This window comes from Aethalodelphis obliquidens, unplaced genomic scaffold, assembly GCF_003676395.1.
Source record: "Aethalodelphis obliquidens isolate GAN/ISIS:26980383/991018 unplaced genomic scaffold, ASM367639v1 scaffold84, whole genome shotgun sequence".
Taxonomy (NCBI): domain Eukaryota; kingdom Metazoa; phylum Chordata; class Mammalia; order Artiodactyla; family Delphinidae; genus Aethalodelphis; species Aethalodelphis obliquidens.
In genome coordinates this window covers 6,754,942-6,772,653 of record NW_020838028.1, presented here as the reverse complement: position 1 = coordinate 6,772,653, position 17,712 = coordinate 6,754,942, and the positions used below count along the sequence as shown (strand labels likewise).

Genomic DNA, 17,712 nt, shown 5'->3' with positions numbered 1-17,712 from the left:
GAATTAGATTTCTAAAGAAACTTTCGTAAGGATTTCTATCAAAATCGATGATATATATCTACACTTTCTGACCTCTCTGCAGAACATGATTTGTTGAAATGACCACAGACAATATCAGTTCACAGGAAAAGAAACTGACTTATGAGGATATGAGTCTTGATGACCTAATTTTAAAATTACTGGAGGGAAAAAAGAGAGAGATGCAGCTGTTCTTTCCTGTACACCATAGATGTGACCCCCGAAGAGCTAGAGGTAAATCAAACCAGGTTTTAAAAAACGAACTCACAGGAGGGTCTTGAATAAATTTTCTACCCTACAGCATTCTTCCTTTCCAGGCTAGAGATTAAACTACCCAACAAAGGGAAAACACAGAACCAACATTCTCCCAGATTACTGAGTTGATTTGTTGATACAATTAAACAATGTAAATCTTCTTGATGTAAGTGTTTCTGCAAAGATTATATACTGTATAGGTAACCCTGAATGCACTACAATAGTGACTAGCAACCAGTAGGCCTGGATCTAATTTCAGTTTAAAGCATTAGTTAGTGCCTCTAGGCTGCTACTTCTCATATATACCTAAATATTAAGATTTTAGTGCCCAAAGGGTAGGGCCAGCTTTCTCAGTGACACTTTTTCATGAAATAAATCAATTTTGGAAGTATCCGTGATTTAGGTGACCTAGGTAATATTAACTGTAAAATATATATATATATATATATATATATATATATATATATATATATATATCTGTTTGTGTGTGTGTGTATAGATAGATAGATAGGACACACAAAAAAGCTTTTTCCTTAAAAGAAAGTCCATATACAGTTTTAAATTCCTGAGAATGACCATGTGCTGTAAACAGATGAACAGATTTGCAGGAGGCTGCCCCTGCCACCGGAGGTCTGGACTCAGTCTCCCCCTTGCCTGGCTCCCTTTATCAATCTGTTGTTGCACTGAAGCTGCCCTGACAACTCCACGCTCCCAAAACACTTTCCCTGGTCTTTCTGTAATGGTTCTAACATCAACATCTGCATATTTCTCTAGGGAGAAAAAGCTTTCTTTGTTTACATTTTCCCTCCAATGATCCTGCCTTAATCCCCCACTGCAGAGCCCAGAAGAGAGTGACAGAGATGGTGCCTTATTTCATACTTTCCCTGAGCCCTGCCTAAGGGGTTCTGCTAAGCATGTCAGCAACGGCCTTCACTCTCCTTTGACACCACCCTAGAAAAATACGTGTTCTCTGGTGCTGGATAAGAAATTGAAAAAGTTAAGAAAAAAATGTTTTTTATTATGTGTGGTGATGGATGTTAAGTAAACTTATTGTGGTGATCATTTCACAGTATGTACATATATCAAATCATTATGTTGTACACCTGAAACTAATATAAAGTTATATGTCAATTATACCTCCATTTAAAAAAACAAAAAAAAATAAAGAAATCTTGTCCATAATGGTGGAGTAGGAAGACCCTAAGCTCACCTCATCTCACGGGCACACCAAAATTACAACCATTTACAGAGCAACTATTGATGAGAAAGGCCAGAACCTACCAGAAAAAAATATTATACAACTAAAGATATAAAGAAGAAACCACAATAAGATGGATAGGGGAGGCAGAGGTATAGTCAAGACCCACACCTCCGGGTGGGCGACCCACAAATGGGAGGATAATTACAATTGCAGAGGGTCCCTCACTGGGAAAACAAGCCCCCAGAAAATTTGGCTTGGAAGGCCAGTAGGGCTTACATTCAGGAGAGCCAGAGGGCTGTGGAATGTAGACTCAACTATTAAAGGGCACACACACCATATCCTCAGAGACCTATGGCAGAAACAGTAATTTTAAAGGACCCTGGGTCAGATGCAGGCTGATCTTGGAGAATCTCCAGAAGCAGGAGGCAACTGGAGCTCACCCTGGGGACACAGACACTGGCAGTATCCATTTTGGGGAGCTTGTTCTACCACATGGACAGTGGTGTTAGCAAGCCCTCCCTCTAGCTTATCAGCCTAGGGACCCGGCCCTGCCCACTAGGCTATAAGCACCTATACTGGGACGCCTCAGGCCAAGCAACTAGCCTGAAGGGGAAACAGCCCCCCAAAAGCAGGAAGGCTGCCTTAAGACCGCTTGAGCCCACAGCCACCCCTGGACATGGCCATGTCCACCAGAGGGCCTAGGACCGAGGACCACACATCAGTGCACAGACACTAGACTTGGGACCCTCAGGGCTATCAGCTGACTTTTCATTGCAAACCCTGCAGGCCAGAAGGGAGTGTCACAATATATTTAAAGTGATGAGAGGGAAAAACCTATATCAAAGAATACCTACCGGGGAAGGCTTTCATTCAGATTTGATGGAGAGATCAAAAGGTTTACAGATAAGCAAAAGCTAAGAGTTCAGCACCATAACTCCTTTACGAGAAACACGTTCAAGGAACGTTCAAGGAACTTCTCTAAGCATAAAAGAAAAGGCCACAACTAGAAACATGAAAATTACTAAAAGAAAAAGCTCATTGGTAAAGACAAAAATACAGGAAAGGTAGTAAATCAACCACGTACAAAGTCAGTAAAAAGGTTAAAAGGCAAAACTAGTAAAATCATCTGTATCTGCAATAAGTAGTTAAGGAATACACAAAACAAAAATATGTAAAATATGACATCAAAAAAAGTAACCCTGGGAAAGGGGAATAAAATGCAGGATTATTAAATAGCATTTGAAATTAAGAAATCAGCAGCTTAAAATAATCATATATATATATATGAATACATATATTGCTATAAATATACCTCATGGTAACCACAAACCAGAAACCTGTAATAGATACAAACAAAAAAGAGAAAGGAATCAAAGCATAACACTAAAGACAGTCATCAAATCACAAGGGCACAGAACAAAAGGAAATAAACAAAAAATAACTACAAAACTACACCAAAACAATTTTTTTAAAAGGCAGTAAGTACATATCTAACAATAATTACTTTAAATTTAAATAGACTACATGCTCCCATGAAAGGACATAGAGTGGCTGAATGGATACAAAAACTAACTCATATATATGCTATCTACAATGGACTCACTTCAGATCTAAGACACACACAGACTGAAGTGAGGGGATGGAAAAAGAAATCAAAGGAGAAAAAAAAAAAAAAACCTGGAGACAAATGAAAACAAAGCACAATGACCCAAAATCTATGGGATGTAGGAGAAGCAGTTCTAAGAAGGAAGTTTATAGTGATACAAGCCAACCTCAGGAAATGAGAAAAATCTCAAATGAACAACCTAACCTTACCCCTAAGGAACTAGAAAAAGAACAAACAAAACCCAAAGTTAGTAGAAGGAAAGAAATCAAAGACCAGAGTAGAAATAAATAAAATAGAAACTAAAGAAACAACAGAAGTGATCAATGAGATGAAGAGCCGGTTCTTTTAAAAGATAAACAAAATTGATAAACCTTAAGCCAACTGACCAACAAAAAAAGAGAGAGGACCCAAATTGATTAAATCAGAAATGTAAAAAGGAATACTTATAACCGACACCACAGAAATACAAAGGATCATATGAACAATTATATGCCAATAAAATGAATAATCTAGAAGAAATGGACAAACACCTAGAAATGTACAATCTCCCAAAACTGAACCAGAAAGAAATAGAAAATATGAACAGACTGATTACCAGTAATGAAATTGAATCAATAATCAAAACTCTCAACAAACAAAAGTCCAGAAACAGATGGCTTCACAGGTGAATTCTACCAAACATTTAGAGAAGAGTTAACATGTATCCTTCTTGAACTATTCCCAAAAATTGCAGAGGGAGGAATGCTTCCAAACTCATTCTACGAGGCCAGCACACCCTGATACCAAAAACAGACAGAAATATCAAAAACAAGAAAAACAATTACAGGCCATTATCACTGATTAACATAGATGCAAAAATCCTCAACAAAATAATAGCAAATCAAATCCAGCAATACATTAAAAGAATCATACACCATGATCAAGTGGGATTCATCCCAGAGATGGCTCACTACCCACAAATCAATTAATGTGATAAACCACATTGACAAAATGAAGAATAAAAATCATATGATTATCTGAACAGATGCAGAAAAATCTTGTGATAAAATTCAACATCCGTTTATGATAAAAACTCTCCACAAAGTGGGTATAGAGAGAACATACCTCAACATAATAAAACCAAATATGAAAAACCCACAGCTAACACCATACTCAGCAGTGAAATTTGAAAGGATTCCTATAAGATCAGGAAGAAGACAAGAATACCCTCTCTCACCACTTTTATTCAGCATAGAATTGGAAGTCCCAGTCACAGCAGACAAGAAAAAAGAAATAAAAGGAATCCAAATTTGAAAGGAACAAGTAAAACTGTCACTGTTTGCAGATGACATGGTACTATACATAGAAAATCCTAAAGCCGCCACTGAAAAAGCACTAGAGCTCATCAATTAATACAGTGAAGTTTAAATACAGCAGGATACAAATTTAATATATAGAAATATGTTGCATTTCTATACACTAAAAATAAAATATCAGAAAGAGAAATGTTTTAAAAATCCCATTTACCATCACATCAAAAACTATAAAATACCTAGGGAATAAATTTAACTACAGAAATAAAATGCCTGTACTCAGAAAACTATAAAATGCTGTGAAAGAAATGGAAGAGGACACAAACTGATGCAAAGATATACCATGTTGATGGATAGGAAGAATTAATATTGTTAAAATGGCCATACTACCCAAGGCAATCTACAGAGTCAATGCAATCCCTATCAAACTACTAGTGGCATACTTCACAGAAATAAAAGAAGTAATTCTAAAATTTGTATGGAAACACGAAGACCCTGAGAAGCCACAACAATCTTGAGAGAAATAACAGAGCTGGAGGTATCATGTTTCCTGACTTCAGACTATATTACAAAGTCATCAAAACAGTATGGTACTGGCCCCCAAACCAACACATAGATCAATGGAACAGAATAGAGAGAAATAAACTCACACATTTATGGTCAGTCAATCTATGACACAGGAGGCAAGAATACACAATGAGAAAAAGACAGTCTCTTCAATAAGTGCTGCTGGGAAAACTGGACAGCTACATGTAAAAGAATAAAATTAGAACATTTTCTCAAACCATATACAAAAATAAACTCAAAGTGGATTAAAGACTTAAATGTAAGACTGAAAATCATAAGACTTCTACAAGAAAGCATAGAACACTCTTTGACATAAATCAAAGCAATGTTTTTTGGATCTGTCACCTTAGGCAAATGGGACCTATCTAAAAGCTTTTGCACAGCAAAGGAAACCATCGAAAAAATGAAAAGACAACATACAGAATGAGAGAAAATATTTGCAAATGATATGACCAATAAGGGATTAATATCCAAAATATAAACAGCTCATACAACTCAATAGCAAAAAACAAACAACCCAATTAAAACATGGGTCAAAGACATGAATAGATGCTTTTCCAAAGAAGACACAGAGATGACCAACAGGCACATGAAAAGATGCTCAACATCACTAATCATCAGAAAAATGGAAAGCAAAACCACAATGAGGTATCACCTCACACCTATCAGAAAGGCTATCATCAAAAAGACCACAAATAACAAATGTTGGCGAAGATGTGGAAAAAAAGGGAACACTTCTACACTGTTGGTGGGCATGTAAATTGGTGCAGCCACTGTGGAAAAACAGTATGGAGGTTCCTTAAAAACCTAAAAATAGAACTACCATATGACCCAGCAATTTCACTTCCGGATATTTACCCGAAGAAAACCAAAACACTAATTCAAAAAGATAAATGCACCCCTGTGTTCACTGTAGCATTATTAACAATAGCCTAGACTTGGAAGCAGCCTAAGTGCGCATGTACATACAAGTCATGACTCTATTCCACACCTATGCAACATGAAATAAACTAGTAAGATAAACCGTAAGAGATAAGCAACAAAATGTTAGAAATGGTATATTATTTTGTACTCAAATGTGCCTTTAATTCTTAAAGTAGTAATTGTGTCTCTACTAATTTCAAGCTTTGGCTTGGCAACCTGGGATAAATAAAGATGTATAGTTAGTTATTACTGAAATATCTTTAAACTCTGGTACATGTATATGTATATATATAATCAAAATTATATATATATATATATATAAAAATATATATATATATAATTAATCTGGTAACTTAACAATACGTATAATTTTGCATTTGCTGTTCCCTCTGCCTAGAACCATCTTCCCTTTAGTTCTCTACATTGCTGATGCTTTATCACCATTCAAACTCACCTCTTCAGAGAAGCGTTTCCTAATCATCCCACCTAAAGTAGCCCCTTTTCAGTCCCTCTATAAATATGTTATTATCCTGTTTGTTTCCTTCAAAGCAATTACCACAATTTGTAGTTATCTGGTAATTATTTACTCTTTTATTTATCAGTTGTGTACCTCTTCCCAGTGGGCCAGAACCTTGTCTATCTACTTACTGCCACATCCCCACATTTATTGAGTGTCACTCAATAAGTATTTCAGAATGAAAGACTCTTGTATAGTATTTAGAATTTTTGTTTTATTATTTTTAATTTTTTCTATTTTTGGCTGCGTCGGGTCTTAGTTGCACGCAGGATCTTCATTGCGGCATGTGGGATTCTCTCTAGTTGTGGCATGCAGCCTCCAGAGCACATGGGCTCTGTAGTTTGCAGCACACGGGGGGCTCTCTAGGTGAGGTACATGGGCTCAGTAGTTGTGTCATGCGGGCTTAGCTGCGCTGCGGCATGTGAGATCTTAGTTCCCCGACCAGGGATCAAACCTGCGTCCCCTGCATTGGAAAGCGTATTCTTTACCACTGGACCACCTGGGAAGTTCCAGTATTTAGAAATTTTAAAACAGGCATTTCTCACAGACTTTTAAAACTAAAAAATCAGACTGTGGAGCTGTTATAATCCGGTTCTCTTTTCTTAAAAACCTAATAGAAAACTGAGGTTCAGTGCTCCCCCCAAAATCCTTTTAGGATTACAAGTTTGGAATGGAGCCAGGACAAGTCTTTCATTTCCCTGTCTCCCAATTCCGAGAGCTTTCCCAACCAAGCTGTCGTTTCTTCTAGTCTCACTTTATTAGTCCTACAGGATGTATAAACAGTGTTGAACACAAATGAAAATTGTTTGCTTCTTTTCCCGTAAACTGCCTTTTTCCCCCTATAGTGGAGAAATCACATGCTAAAGAGGTCGACTTTTATGTCATGTGCAGAAGAGATGAAATCCCATTATAACCCAATCCTGTTCCACAGCATGGCCTATGAGCCTCACTTCTCCTGCAGACCTGGTCAGAGAAGGCACCATATTCACTACATAAAGTCATAAAGTATGTTTTGAAACAGGAAGTAAATAAGTCCCATATACACTGACATTTCACACATCAAAAAAATTAATACATAGTTCAGCAGCTATGCCTATTTTCCTCAAAGAGGTCAAATTTAAACTCAAGTGATCAAGGGAAAAAATCCTACAAATAGAGGAGGGTCACATAACCAAGTACCACTATAGTCACAAGTCACAAATCCACTGGAAACTCTGAGAGAAGGACATCATTTACTGATCTGGAATCAGACGTATTTGGCTCACAGGTAGCAGGTAACTAAGCCACCACGTCTGATGATAAAACATTTCTGCCAAAAGGAAAGGTGGTCGTATTAAACAACCATTTTCTACCCTCCTGGAATAGCTGAGTATTTTATGGTGCCTAGGACAAGGTTCGTCCCTCCAAGCAACTACCCTCCACTACTCAGAGTTCCTGGGCTTGAAGTCACGGCTCAAAATTCATCAGAATCCATGGACAGATTAACACAAGTCACTCTCTAACCCTCCAACACAATGGCTGACTGTTCTCTGAGCCAGAACATTTTTGTTATTTCAAAGTTAGCTGTTTCTTCATGCGTAGTTGTCCAACTAACCTATCTTTTCAAATGTAAAGTGACTGAGGGCAGGACCTTCTGGTTTGTAACACGAGTCCTAGCACTACTCTCTATTTTCCAACTGAACTGAGATGAAAATGATGCAATAAAATTCATACTGTGCAGAATACGTTTTACTGTGGTCAAATTTATCAGTCACAAAAATGAAGCCCCAAATTACTGGTGCTTGTATAACCCCGGCAAAACTGTCTGTGTGCATTCATGCCATAATGCTCTTAATTCTTTACCTTTATAAAAGAACATGAGATTAGTTTTAAAATTAAGCAAGATGACAGTACTCAAATAATACAAATCCAGAAATGGAAAAATTATTAATCCTATTAGTTACAAAGTTTACAATATTTACGCAAGCATAAGACAAATTAGGATTCAGTGGATAATATTATGGTATTAAGATTTGTGCCACTTTGTCTTTGAAGTGATATCTGCCTTTAAGTTTTCTATCAATATGTAATGCATAACAAATAAATTTTATGTATATAATTTTTTTAAAAAGATTTGTGCCAAATGTGCATATAAAGCAATATGAGGAAATAGGTAAATAGCTAACTATTTTATCTATATCCAATAGGTATACATAAAATAGTGTCCTACTTAGTTCCCAAAGACGTCTAATAAAAACTAAAGCAGACACAGATAACTGCAATCCTACCTACCTCAAGTTTCTAAAAACCCATTTGGTTACACATTCCAAATAGTCATGAGACTCAAACAGCGTGCATCGTCAACAAGTGCATGGCTAGACCAGTCACACAACTTTTTAAGTAGTCAAAGTGAAGCTACATGTTCAATGCTTTGTAGTAAAGTCAGTGGTATCCCTACTCCTAAACAAGAAGTGTTTTTTTATTAAGTTGTTGTTTCTATCCTTAACATAAATTAATAAAAACTTATGTTCTAAGTAGTATTTAATATAACCTAATACTCTGAAAAGATTTCCACTCACACATTATTAGCACATGGTTTCAAGTATACTGATTACATGTAATTACATTACGTTATTGATTACAATATGAAACAACCTCATATTTCATTCAAGCAGCTGCTGAGAGGAATTTAGACAGAAGCATGAAAGAAGTTATTTGTAATTTAAATAGACACTTAAAATTGTATTTTAAAAATTAACACAATCTTGAACTCACTAAGTGAATTAATTTTGTTAAAACAAAATTCTCTTTAATACTTGCACTAATGTGCAGAGTACAGGAAATGCTGACAATGCCAGGCACATGGTATATACTCAGAAACTTTTTGCTAAAAATGACCTTCACCTAGAGTGGGCTCACAATTATCTAGGGGCTTTTGTCTGAGGGGCTTTCGTCTGAGCAAGGAGGTAATAAGATCACACTGTGTATGTAACTATCATGTACTGTGTATATGTAAGTCAAACCATGTGTGGCTACCACAGTGACCAGTTTCTGCAGTGTTCTTTCTATTGCTTCTTCAGCTCTACCAAAAGATAGTAGGAGTGAGTGAACAGACCTTCCAAGACTTGTGTATGACATATATCAATAAAGGGTTGTGTGTGTGTTTGGCATTTTCTCAGGTATGAAAAATAATTTGACTAATATAAGTAAGCATCTCCATTGAACAACCAATTAATGTAGAGGCAGAAGGAAGGTTGAGAGAAAATGAAACAATTTTGGGGAATGTGAATCCAGCAGGGAATTGTAAAATGTCTACCTTTTCCCATCATTCCCATCTGGCAAATCGCTTACCCAAATCAGACTGTCAAGATTACAGATCTTGCCTGAGAATTTTTAAATCCCTACGTGATTTCTTCTCTGAAAATAAATTCATCAACATAAATTAACCAGAACCATGCTTTTTTTGGTTTCTGACATGGTTAAATTGTGATTAGACAATTAAACATTTTAATGAAAACAGGGAAATGCAAAATTATTCCATAACTAGTATATGAAGGTATTCCTAGTCTTTAAAAATTAGTATGGAAATCAATGTAACACATGTAAACAAGGTATTTAATTTTACTAAAGTGATTTATTTTGACAACAGTTCAAACTGAACTTTTATTTAATATAGAAGGTCAATAATACATACTTATATTTATATATTAAATATTTATATATAAAATATATACTCAAAAAATGTCCCCACACTCAAAATGACAACTATGTCAAGTATATCTGACTTAAAATAAAAGAAATTACAAAAATAAAAATAGTAATTATTTGAGGACAGTGGCATTATGGCAGAGTTTTCTTCATTCTTTTATAACATTATTATATTGCTTTTAAAATTAAAATATGTTTATTTTGGTTTAGTTATACATATTAACCCACTTCATCATTTAGAGACATTAAATAATACTAAAAGAATATAATTTATAAGTAAAACTATTATGTAGTTTTAAAATTCATATATGTATAAAATCCACATACCTGAGCCAACCTCTTTTTCCTCTTCTTCAATGTTGTTTTTGATGCTATCATACTCCTCATCAATGGTCTGGTTACCACGCATCTGAGATAAAATTCTACGGGCCTTCTGAGTCTGTCCTTTCTGAATAAGCCATCGAGGGCTTTCAGGTAAAAACAGAAAGCCAAAAAACTGTATAACTGCTGGAATTGCTGCAAGTCCCAGCATGTACCTGTAATAAGAAATCAATACATGGTTGTAAAATGTGGTCTTAATAGCATTGAGTATGAATAAAAGGTTTGTGTTCACCACACTAGGAATAACATATAATGGTAAAAATTAGAATGATTTTCTTTTCATCATATGTGCATGTCACCAGAAAAGATATTTTTATATTGTAGTGAAAAATTGAAAAATGAGAAAAATCTGATTCTTCTTTATCTCTTGCACAAATTACAATGAAAAAGAATGGACAAAAGTCACGATAATTTTGGATAGGCATTCTGAACCAAACACAACATGCAAAACACCAAAATCACCATCCTATCTAATACTAATATAATATAATTCTGTAATTTACAATATAAAAATGGGGCTAAGACAAAACTCTCTGATATCTGTTTAAAAGATATACTTTTCATTAAAATAAATGCCCAGATGTATTGCTTTACAGTTATTTCTTCTCTGTAAATGATTAGTTATGATTTCATTTTGCCATCAAGCATCATTTTTTTTAGACAAAAAAGCACTTTACTTAAAAAATGGGGGGGTGGAGGGAGAGTTAGGAAAGCACATAGCAGCCGATCGCAGAAAAAAGATGGAAGTCAGATGCTAATAATCATTATTAAAATGACTAGAAATATGAAAAAGCTGCTAATGTTTTAAGTTGTCATCTTCTTCAAATGTCTATTCTTAATAACTGACAAAATTCTAAATAACAAATAAGCATAGCACTTTAAATCTACCAGAGAAATAACAAAAATAGCAATATGAATATATCAATATCAAAGATCTTTCCAAATTATTCTGACCACTGGACTAATCTCCTAATACCTCTAGGCCTCAATCTTTTTAAACTGAGTTAGATTACATAAACTTCAAGGTCTCTTTAAATTGGTGGCTTCTATGAATCTAGGACACCTGAATGTTTTCTATTGATCCAAGTTCCCAGAGTATTTTCCATGGTAGATTTATGGTGGTAGAGCTCAGAAGGCCAGTCCTGATTACATAACAACCCATACTCACTGGCATTCATAAATCAAGACTCAATACACTTTTCAAAGCTGTTCTAACTTTTAAGCCATGCTAAACCAAAAGTATAGCAGTCCTGAAGACACATATCTTGTGAGTAAGTCTATTATTTTCCAGGCAATTTCATTTTACTTCCAAAAAAAGTAGAAAAACAAAAACACAATTGCTACATGGATGTTAAGAGTACCTCCTACTCAAACAGTAGCTACAAATACACTCAGAAAAATTAACTAAGATTTAGAAAGTGAATAAAGTGTTTATGAATGACTAAATGAATCACTTGGCCTACAATATTAAAGGAAATCTTATTAGACATGTTTTATACTTTAATCCATAAGTATTGATAATTACACCAATACTTAGTCACTCCTTCCTCTGCTCACCTAGAAAACATTTTTGACCTCTATTTATGTCATTATACCTTATATTATAATAAATTATTTACCTATTTCACTTGACTGCATATTTAACTTTATATTCAGCATAGCACCTTATAAAGTATCTTGCACAGTAGGCATTTAGTAAATGTTTTATGAAATGATACAAAAACAGCTATATATATCGAAACTGTCTATATAAACTAAACAGAAAACTGTTTCACACTCATAGTAAAATTTTATGCAGCAACTCTACTGGATCATTAGCTCTGCAAAGTTACTTACACAGAAATTCTTTCCAATGAAACTACTTGTTACTCTAGATATAACCAGACCTTTCCTTCTGTTTGTTACTCTAGATATGACCAGACCTTTTCTTCTGAAGACTCATCTGATGAGAACTAGAGAGATCAGCTCACACAAATGCATATTTCTGGCCTCTTTCCCTTAAGATGATAACTTGTATAACCAAATCTTAATGTGTGTTTTAATGCTGTAAATGAATGAAATTTCTATTCAGTGTGTTCTCTCTTTAAAAATTTAAGAAAAAAGGTTATCCTACATTGCCAATTATTTAAAAGAAAAGCAATAAAAAGGTAGAAACCAAATATATTGGATTAGGAAATAAATAAGAAAAGTACTAAAGATGAAAGCCTTTACTTTTCATTTCTCTATACCTTTCTTGATCTTTCCTTCCGTTTTCCAAACCCCCTTAGTGATGAATTAAGATTAAAGGGGTGCACTGAATACTTCAAAGAAGCACTGAAATGAATACAGAAACTGAATCATTTTTAGACCCGAAGATGCTCACATAATACTTTGCACTTTACTACTCACTATTTAATCCCAGAACATAATATTTTTTAAAAATTAAAAGAAAAAAGAAAAGGGAAGAAAAGGGAAAATACAAAAAGAAAAATATAAAGATACATATTAGCCTGTTTTTTTAAGCGAGCTGTAGAAGACAGACTACTTTAGCCCTCCAGCCTTCTGAAATCTCTAAGTCTCAAGAGTCTAGGTCTGACATTTACAATTCAATGCCTTAATACTAGGGTAGGAAAAAGGAACTCACACTCTATTGCCAAACTTTAAGGATATATTAAAGCCTGTTTTCAGAGACTAGTCAAGATAAAACATGTTTTATACATTTACATCCTAAGATTTCTAAAAGTAAAACAAAGGAGCTTATTTTACTATATTTTAATTATCTTTCATGATAAAAATATTTTGATAGAAATAAATTACCATGGCTTTGTAGAGACCAAATACACAAGAGATCAGGTAACTGGTTTATGATGGAGAGAGGGTAGGAGCAGACCTGGGTCATACTTCACCTCTGGACACATTAACCACAAAACCCTGATCAAGTTACGTAACATTTTAATGCACAGATGACAGTGTCCATTTCATTGAGCTGTTGGGAGAATTAAGTGAAATCATTCTTTTGGTACCTAAGCACAAAGAGAAAGCTCAGCAAAAAATGTTTTTACCTCCCTGACCTTCTCCCCTCTCAACTAATTCAATGCAACTTTTCTATTCCAGCTATATCATCCACCCAAACTTTTAGTAGGCAGCAGTAACCAGTTTCTTGAGGAAAAACTGTTCCTCCAATGATATGCATACTGGAGAATAAGAAGAATAAGTAAGAGTTTGCTTTGCTGTGATACTGATGAAAATTTTAACATGAGACTAAGAGAGGAGGAACTCTATACTAGTTAAGGCACTATTAGACTTACCAAGAGTCCTCTAAATCCAAGGAAACCAGGAACCAGATGAATGACAAGAGTACATTGACAAACCAGGCAGGCAATCCCCAAACAGACAAGCAGCCCCCTATTGACATGGGGGATCTCATAATTATAAGCCAAATCAAGGGTTCTAAACCCTGGCTGCACATTAGAATCACCCAGGAGGCTTTTAAAACACACCAGTGTCCAGGGCCCACCTACCCCAGGGATTTTGACTAATTGCTCTGGGCTTCAAGCTCAGGGAATTCTATTTTCTTAAAAGCTCCCCAGGTGCCATCAAGGCTGAGAACCACTGATCTAAGTGTTCTAAAACTCCAGGGGGTGAAAGTGAACAATAAGCACCCAAGGTTCACCTTAGAGCAAACATCATTTACCTTCTGGAGGCCAGAGAGCACATCAGCTGACAGAAGGGGAAATGAGGTTGACTCAATCAAAAATGCCAAGCCTTCATGAGTTCTAAAAATTTTTAGAATATTCTTTAGCATCATGATCACTCACAGAAAGATACCTTTTAAAACTTTCTAAACTGAAGTTAACAAATGAGCTATTTTCTGGTACAACTAGCAGTACCAGCACCTGCCTACCAGAAAACTAAGGAGGGGACCTCAAATAGTAAGCAATACTTTCAAATTGTGTGTTTGGGCCACCTATCAACAAAGGAGACAAGCCGGGCTTCTTCACCTCAGATTAGGCCTTCCCAGTGTCAGGAACTGAAACTCTGTAAACCAAACATCCCTCATTCCTGGGTGCCTGCCCTCCCTACTGTGGCTGAGCAGACCTGCTGAGCTGCTGCCATCAGATGGCCTGTGCCTCACACAAAACCAAACAAATCCTTCATTGAACTGAACAATTTACAATCATTCTTGTTTTAAAGGAATCATATTGCTCTAACCTATGAAACAAAAGACAAGTATCTTTGAATAGATGGCCATTTAAGACACAGAATTTTGCAGTTCATAATTGCCCCTCTCTGAACTGATGATAACATGGTTATCTGAAAACATAGTCAACAGATAAACATGTTTCTTATCTCTAGTAGTTCCACAGCAGTGATGATTATGTTCCAAATACATGAAAATCTACTTGAAGGTCAAACTCAGCTTGAACAGCAAAAGTAGTAGCTAACACATAGCACTAGTTACTATGTGCCAAGCACTGTTCAAAAGAATTAAAATACTTTAACTCATTAATCTTCACAACATCCCTATGAGGTAGGTACCATTATTATTACCACTTTAAAGACAAAGAAATGAGGCACAAAGAAGATACAGAACTAACATGTGGTGGAACTAGGATTAAAACCCAGGCTCCCTATAATAAATGTTTATTGTAAGTCAAGCTATAATAAATGTTTCATGATTACTTGATAATTATTCTGCAGAACTCATAAAAGGGGGCATAAATTTACCTCAGCCTCATGTTTAAGGACCACTTTAGAAGTCTGTTGTTCACACATCTCTGTGAAATGCAGTAAAGCCCTGTGGCAATAACAGGGGAAAGGGCTGCTGGGTGCAGTCCCTCCCAATCTTGCCAAACCCTGCATAGCACCTGACACTTAGCACCCACTGGGCTAGGGAACTGCAAACTGGATTTAACAACACGGACCCACTCGTGGCAAATGGGACATTCTCTTACCCTCAACACCAGAGTGCTTTTATGAAAACAGCTGACTATTAGTTAAAAGAAAATATCATTTGTAAGGGTAAACTTGTGGTGCTCACTTTGAACACTATGCCAAAATGAATTTTGATTTCATTTTTCTTTAACATACACTGGTAAACTTTTCATATAGGAAAAATTTAGATAATAACACAATAGATAGTTTAAAAGATGTTTGAGGGCAAAAAATTTTGACTTGGGATTTTATCCTTTTAAAATGTTTTATATGACAGATGTGATAGATCTAAAGTCGCTTTTGTCTACACTTTGTTTTCCAATGTCTGCCTTCCAGGGCTTCCCTGGTGGCGCAGTGGTTGAGAGTCCGCCTGCCGATGCAGGGGACACAGGTTCGTGCCCCGGTCCGGGAAGATCCCACATGCTGCGGAGCGGCTGGGCCCGTGAGCCATGGCCGCTGAGCCTGCGCATCCGGAGCCTGCGCATCCGGAGCCTGTGCTCCGCAACAGGAGAGGCCACAGCAGTGAGAGGCCCGCATACCGCAAAAACAAAAACAAAAACAATGTCTGCCTTCCAGAGGCCGCCACAAAAGGAATTGTGCTGGATTGAGGAATTGTATCCTGCGTCACGTTCTGTTTACTTCTCTTCTCCCCTCTATTCTTTTTCCTCCTTAAATTCTCAAATGATGGGAAAAGGTTGCCAATGCCTTATAATGCAAGAGCTATACGATTTACGGTTTTACTTGAAAGTCAAGCTGTAACAGAAAGACTATCATAGCTAAGGGAACTGTATTACAAAATATTATATTTAAAACAAATTGTATAAAATTATTTTTATGGCTCTTGAGGTGCTGAATTCTACTAAGGGAAGACATTTTCACTCTGAGGAGCACAGTAAAGATTTTTTGGACACTGCAGTCATTTAGCCAAATATCCTCCTAATAGGCCATGATAGCATTAATGTGCAATTCAATAATCACTTCCTTACCTGTCTCTAGACCTCGTGTTGTTAAAAGTATACATTTTTAAACCAAATCCTCATGTTACATTTTTCTAGTCCTAGAGAATCTTGATATTTTTCAAAACAGTAAGATGAGCTCAGTCACCATCTCTGAAACTGTCCTGGGTACAGGGAGGATTTTTAGCAATATTCTCTAATAATATCTCATACTATCTTATAATAAACTGAAAAAAATCGAATGACAAATCTGTATTTGTTATTCCAATAGTTTTACCTCCATCCTCTATCTTCTAGCTTGCATTCTGTTTATATCTATTTGCTATTAATTTGGAAATCAAGAATGGTTAGCCCATTCTAAGAGCACAAATCAATTAGAGGAATACTGTATCATAAATACTAAGCATAATGCTATGCTTTATTCTTTAAAACTCTACAGTTTCAAATTGGCATTCTTTCACATATAACTACGAAATAAACTTTAAACCTTGTTTTCCTGAAACATTTCATTGAAAATAGAAAGGGTTAACAGAGTAAGTAAATTCTTTGAAAATGTTACTTTTTGAAGATTTACTGTGTTTGCTTTGAAAGCTAAGGCTGAACTTGCCATCTGAGATGTTATTCAGCTGTTTACCCAGCAAACATCTGAATGTGAGTTAAGTACCAAACTCTAAGCCAATCATTAAGCAATTAAGCATCATGAATGAACTTAACCAGAGAGAGTGCATTACTGTGTAAATCCAAAAACATCTCCCCAAGCTCAACTTTCCAATGATCTCTATCATTATACACTTTTTAAGTTTCCCCTTAAAAAGGCATAACCCCATCCCTTCAAACCACATCCAAGAACACTGTCCTACAGCCCTATATCTAGAGCTACCCAACTTCGTTGTTCAAGAGTCCTACAGATTTTGAGTTTTTTCATAAACTTTAAGTAATAATCACATGAGTAATGCATTTACTCCGAGATCCCTATTCTTGGATTTACAAAAGAAACAGCCACCTTTAAATATCAATGATAAAATAATTACTCGATAGTCATCAAACATGAATTGTGATTTATATATGTTCTTCCTTAATGCAAGTTTTAAATGTAAGAAGATAACACTGAATTTAACTACCTGCTATAGTTACAACAACTTACTTGATAATATATTTAAAAATTTTTCTTCATCACTCACAAATCCATTTCAATAGATAGGAAATTAAAATAAGAAAATACTGCCTAAGAAAGGCTACAAATGAACTTACCTACAAAACCGAAATAGAGTTACAGATGTAGAAAATAAACTTATGCTTACCGGGGGTTAAGGGGTGGGGGAGGGATGAATTGGAAGACTGGGATTGACACATACACACTATGATATATAAAATAGATAACTAATAAGGACCTA

The 17,712-nt window shown here is 35.6% G+C and overlaps 1 protein-coding gene across 1 annotated transcript in view; it reads right to left on the bottom strand.

Moving 5' to 3' along the window:
• Window positions 1-17,712, bottom strand: part of SLC2A13 (solute carrier family 2 member 13) — a 437,595-nt gene that overhangs the window by 315,901 nt on the left and 103,982 nt on the right. The window contains exon 3 of the mRNA XM_027093554.1: window positions 10,395-10,603. Coding sequence (XP_026949355.1) covers window positions 10,395-10,603 — 209 coding nt within the window. The remainder of the gene's footprint in view (window positions 1-10,394; window positions 10,604-17,712) is intronic.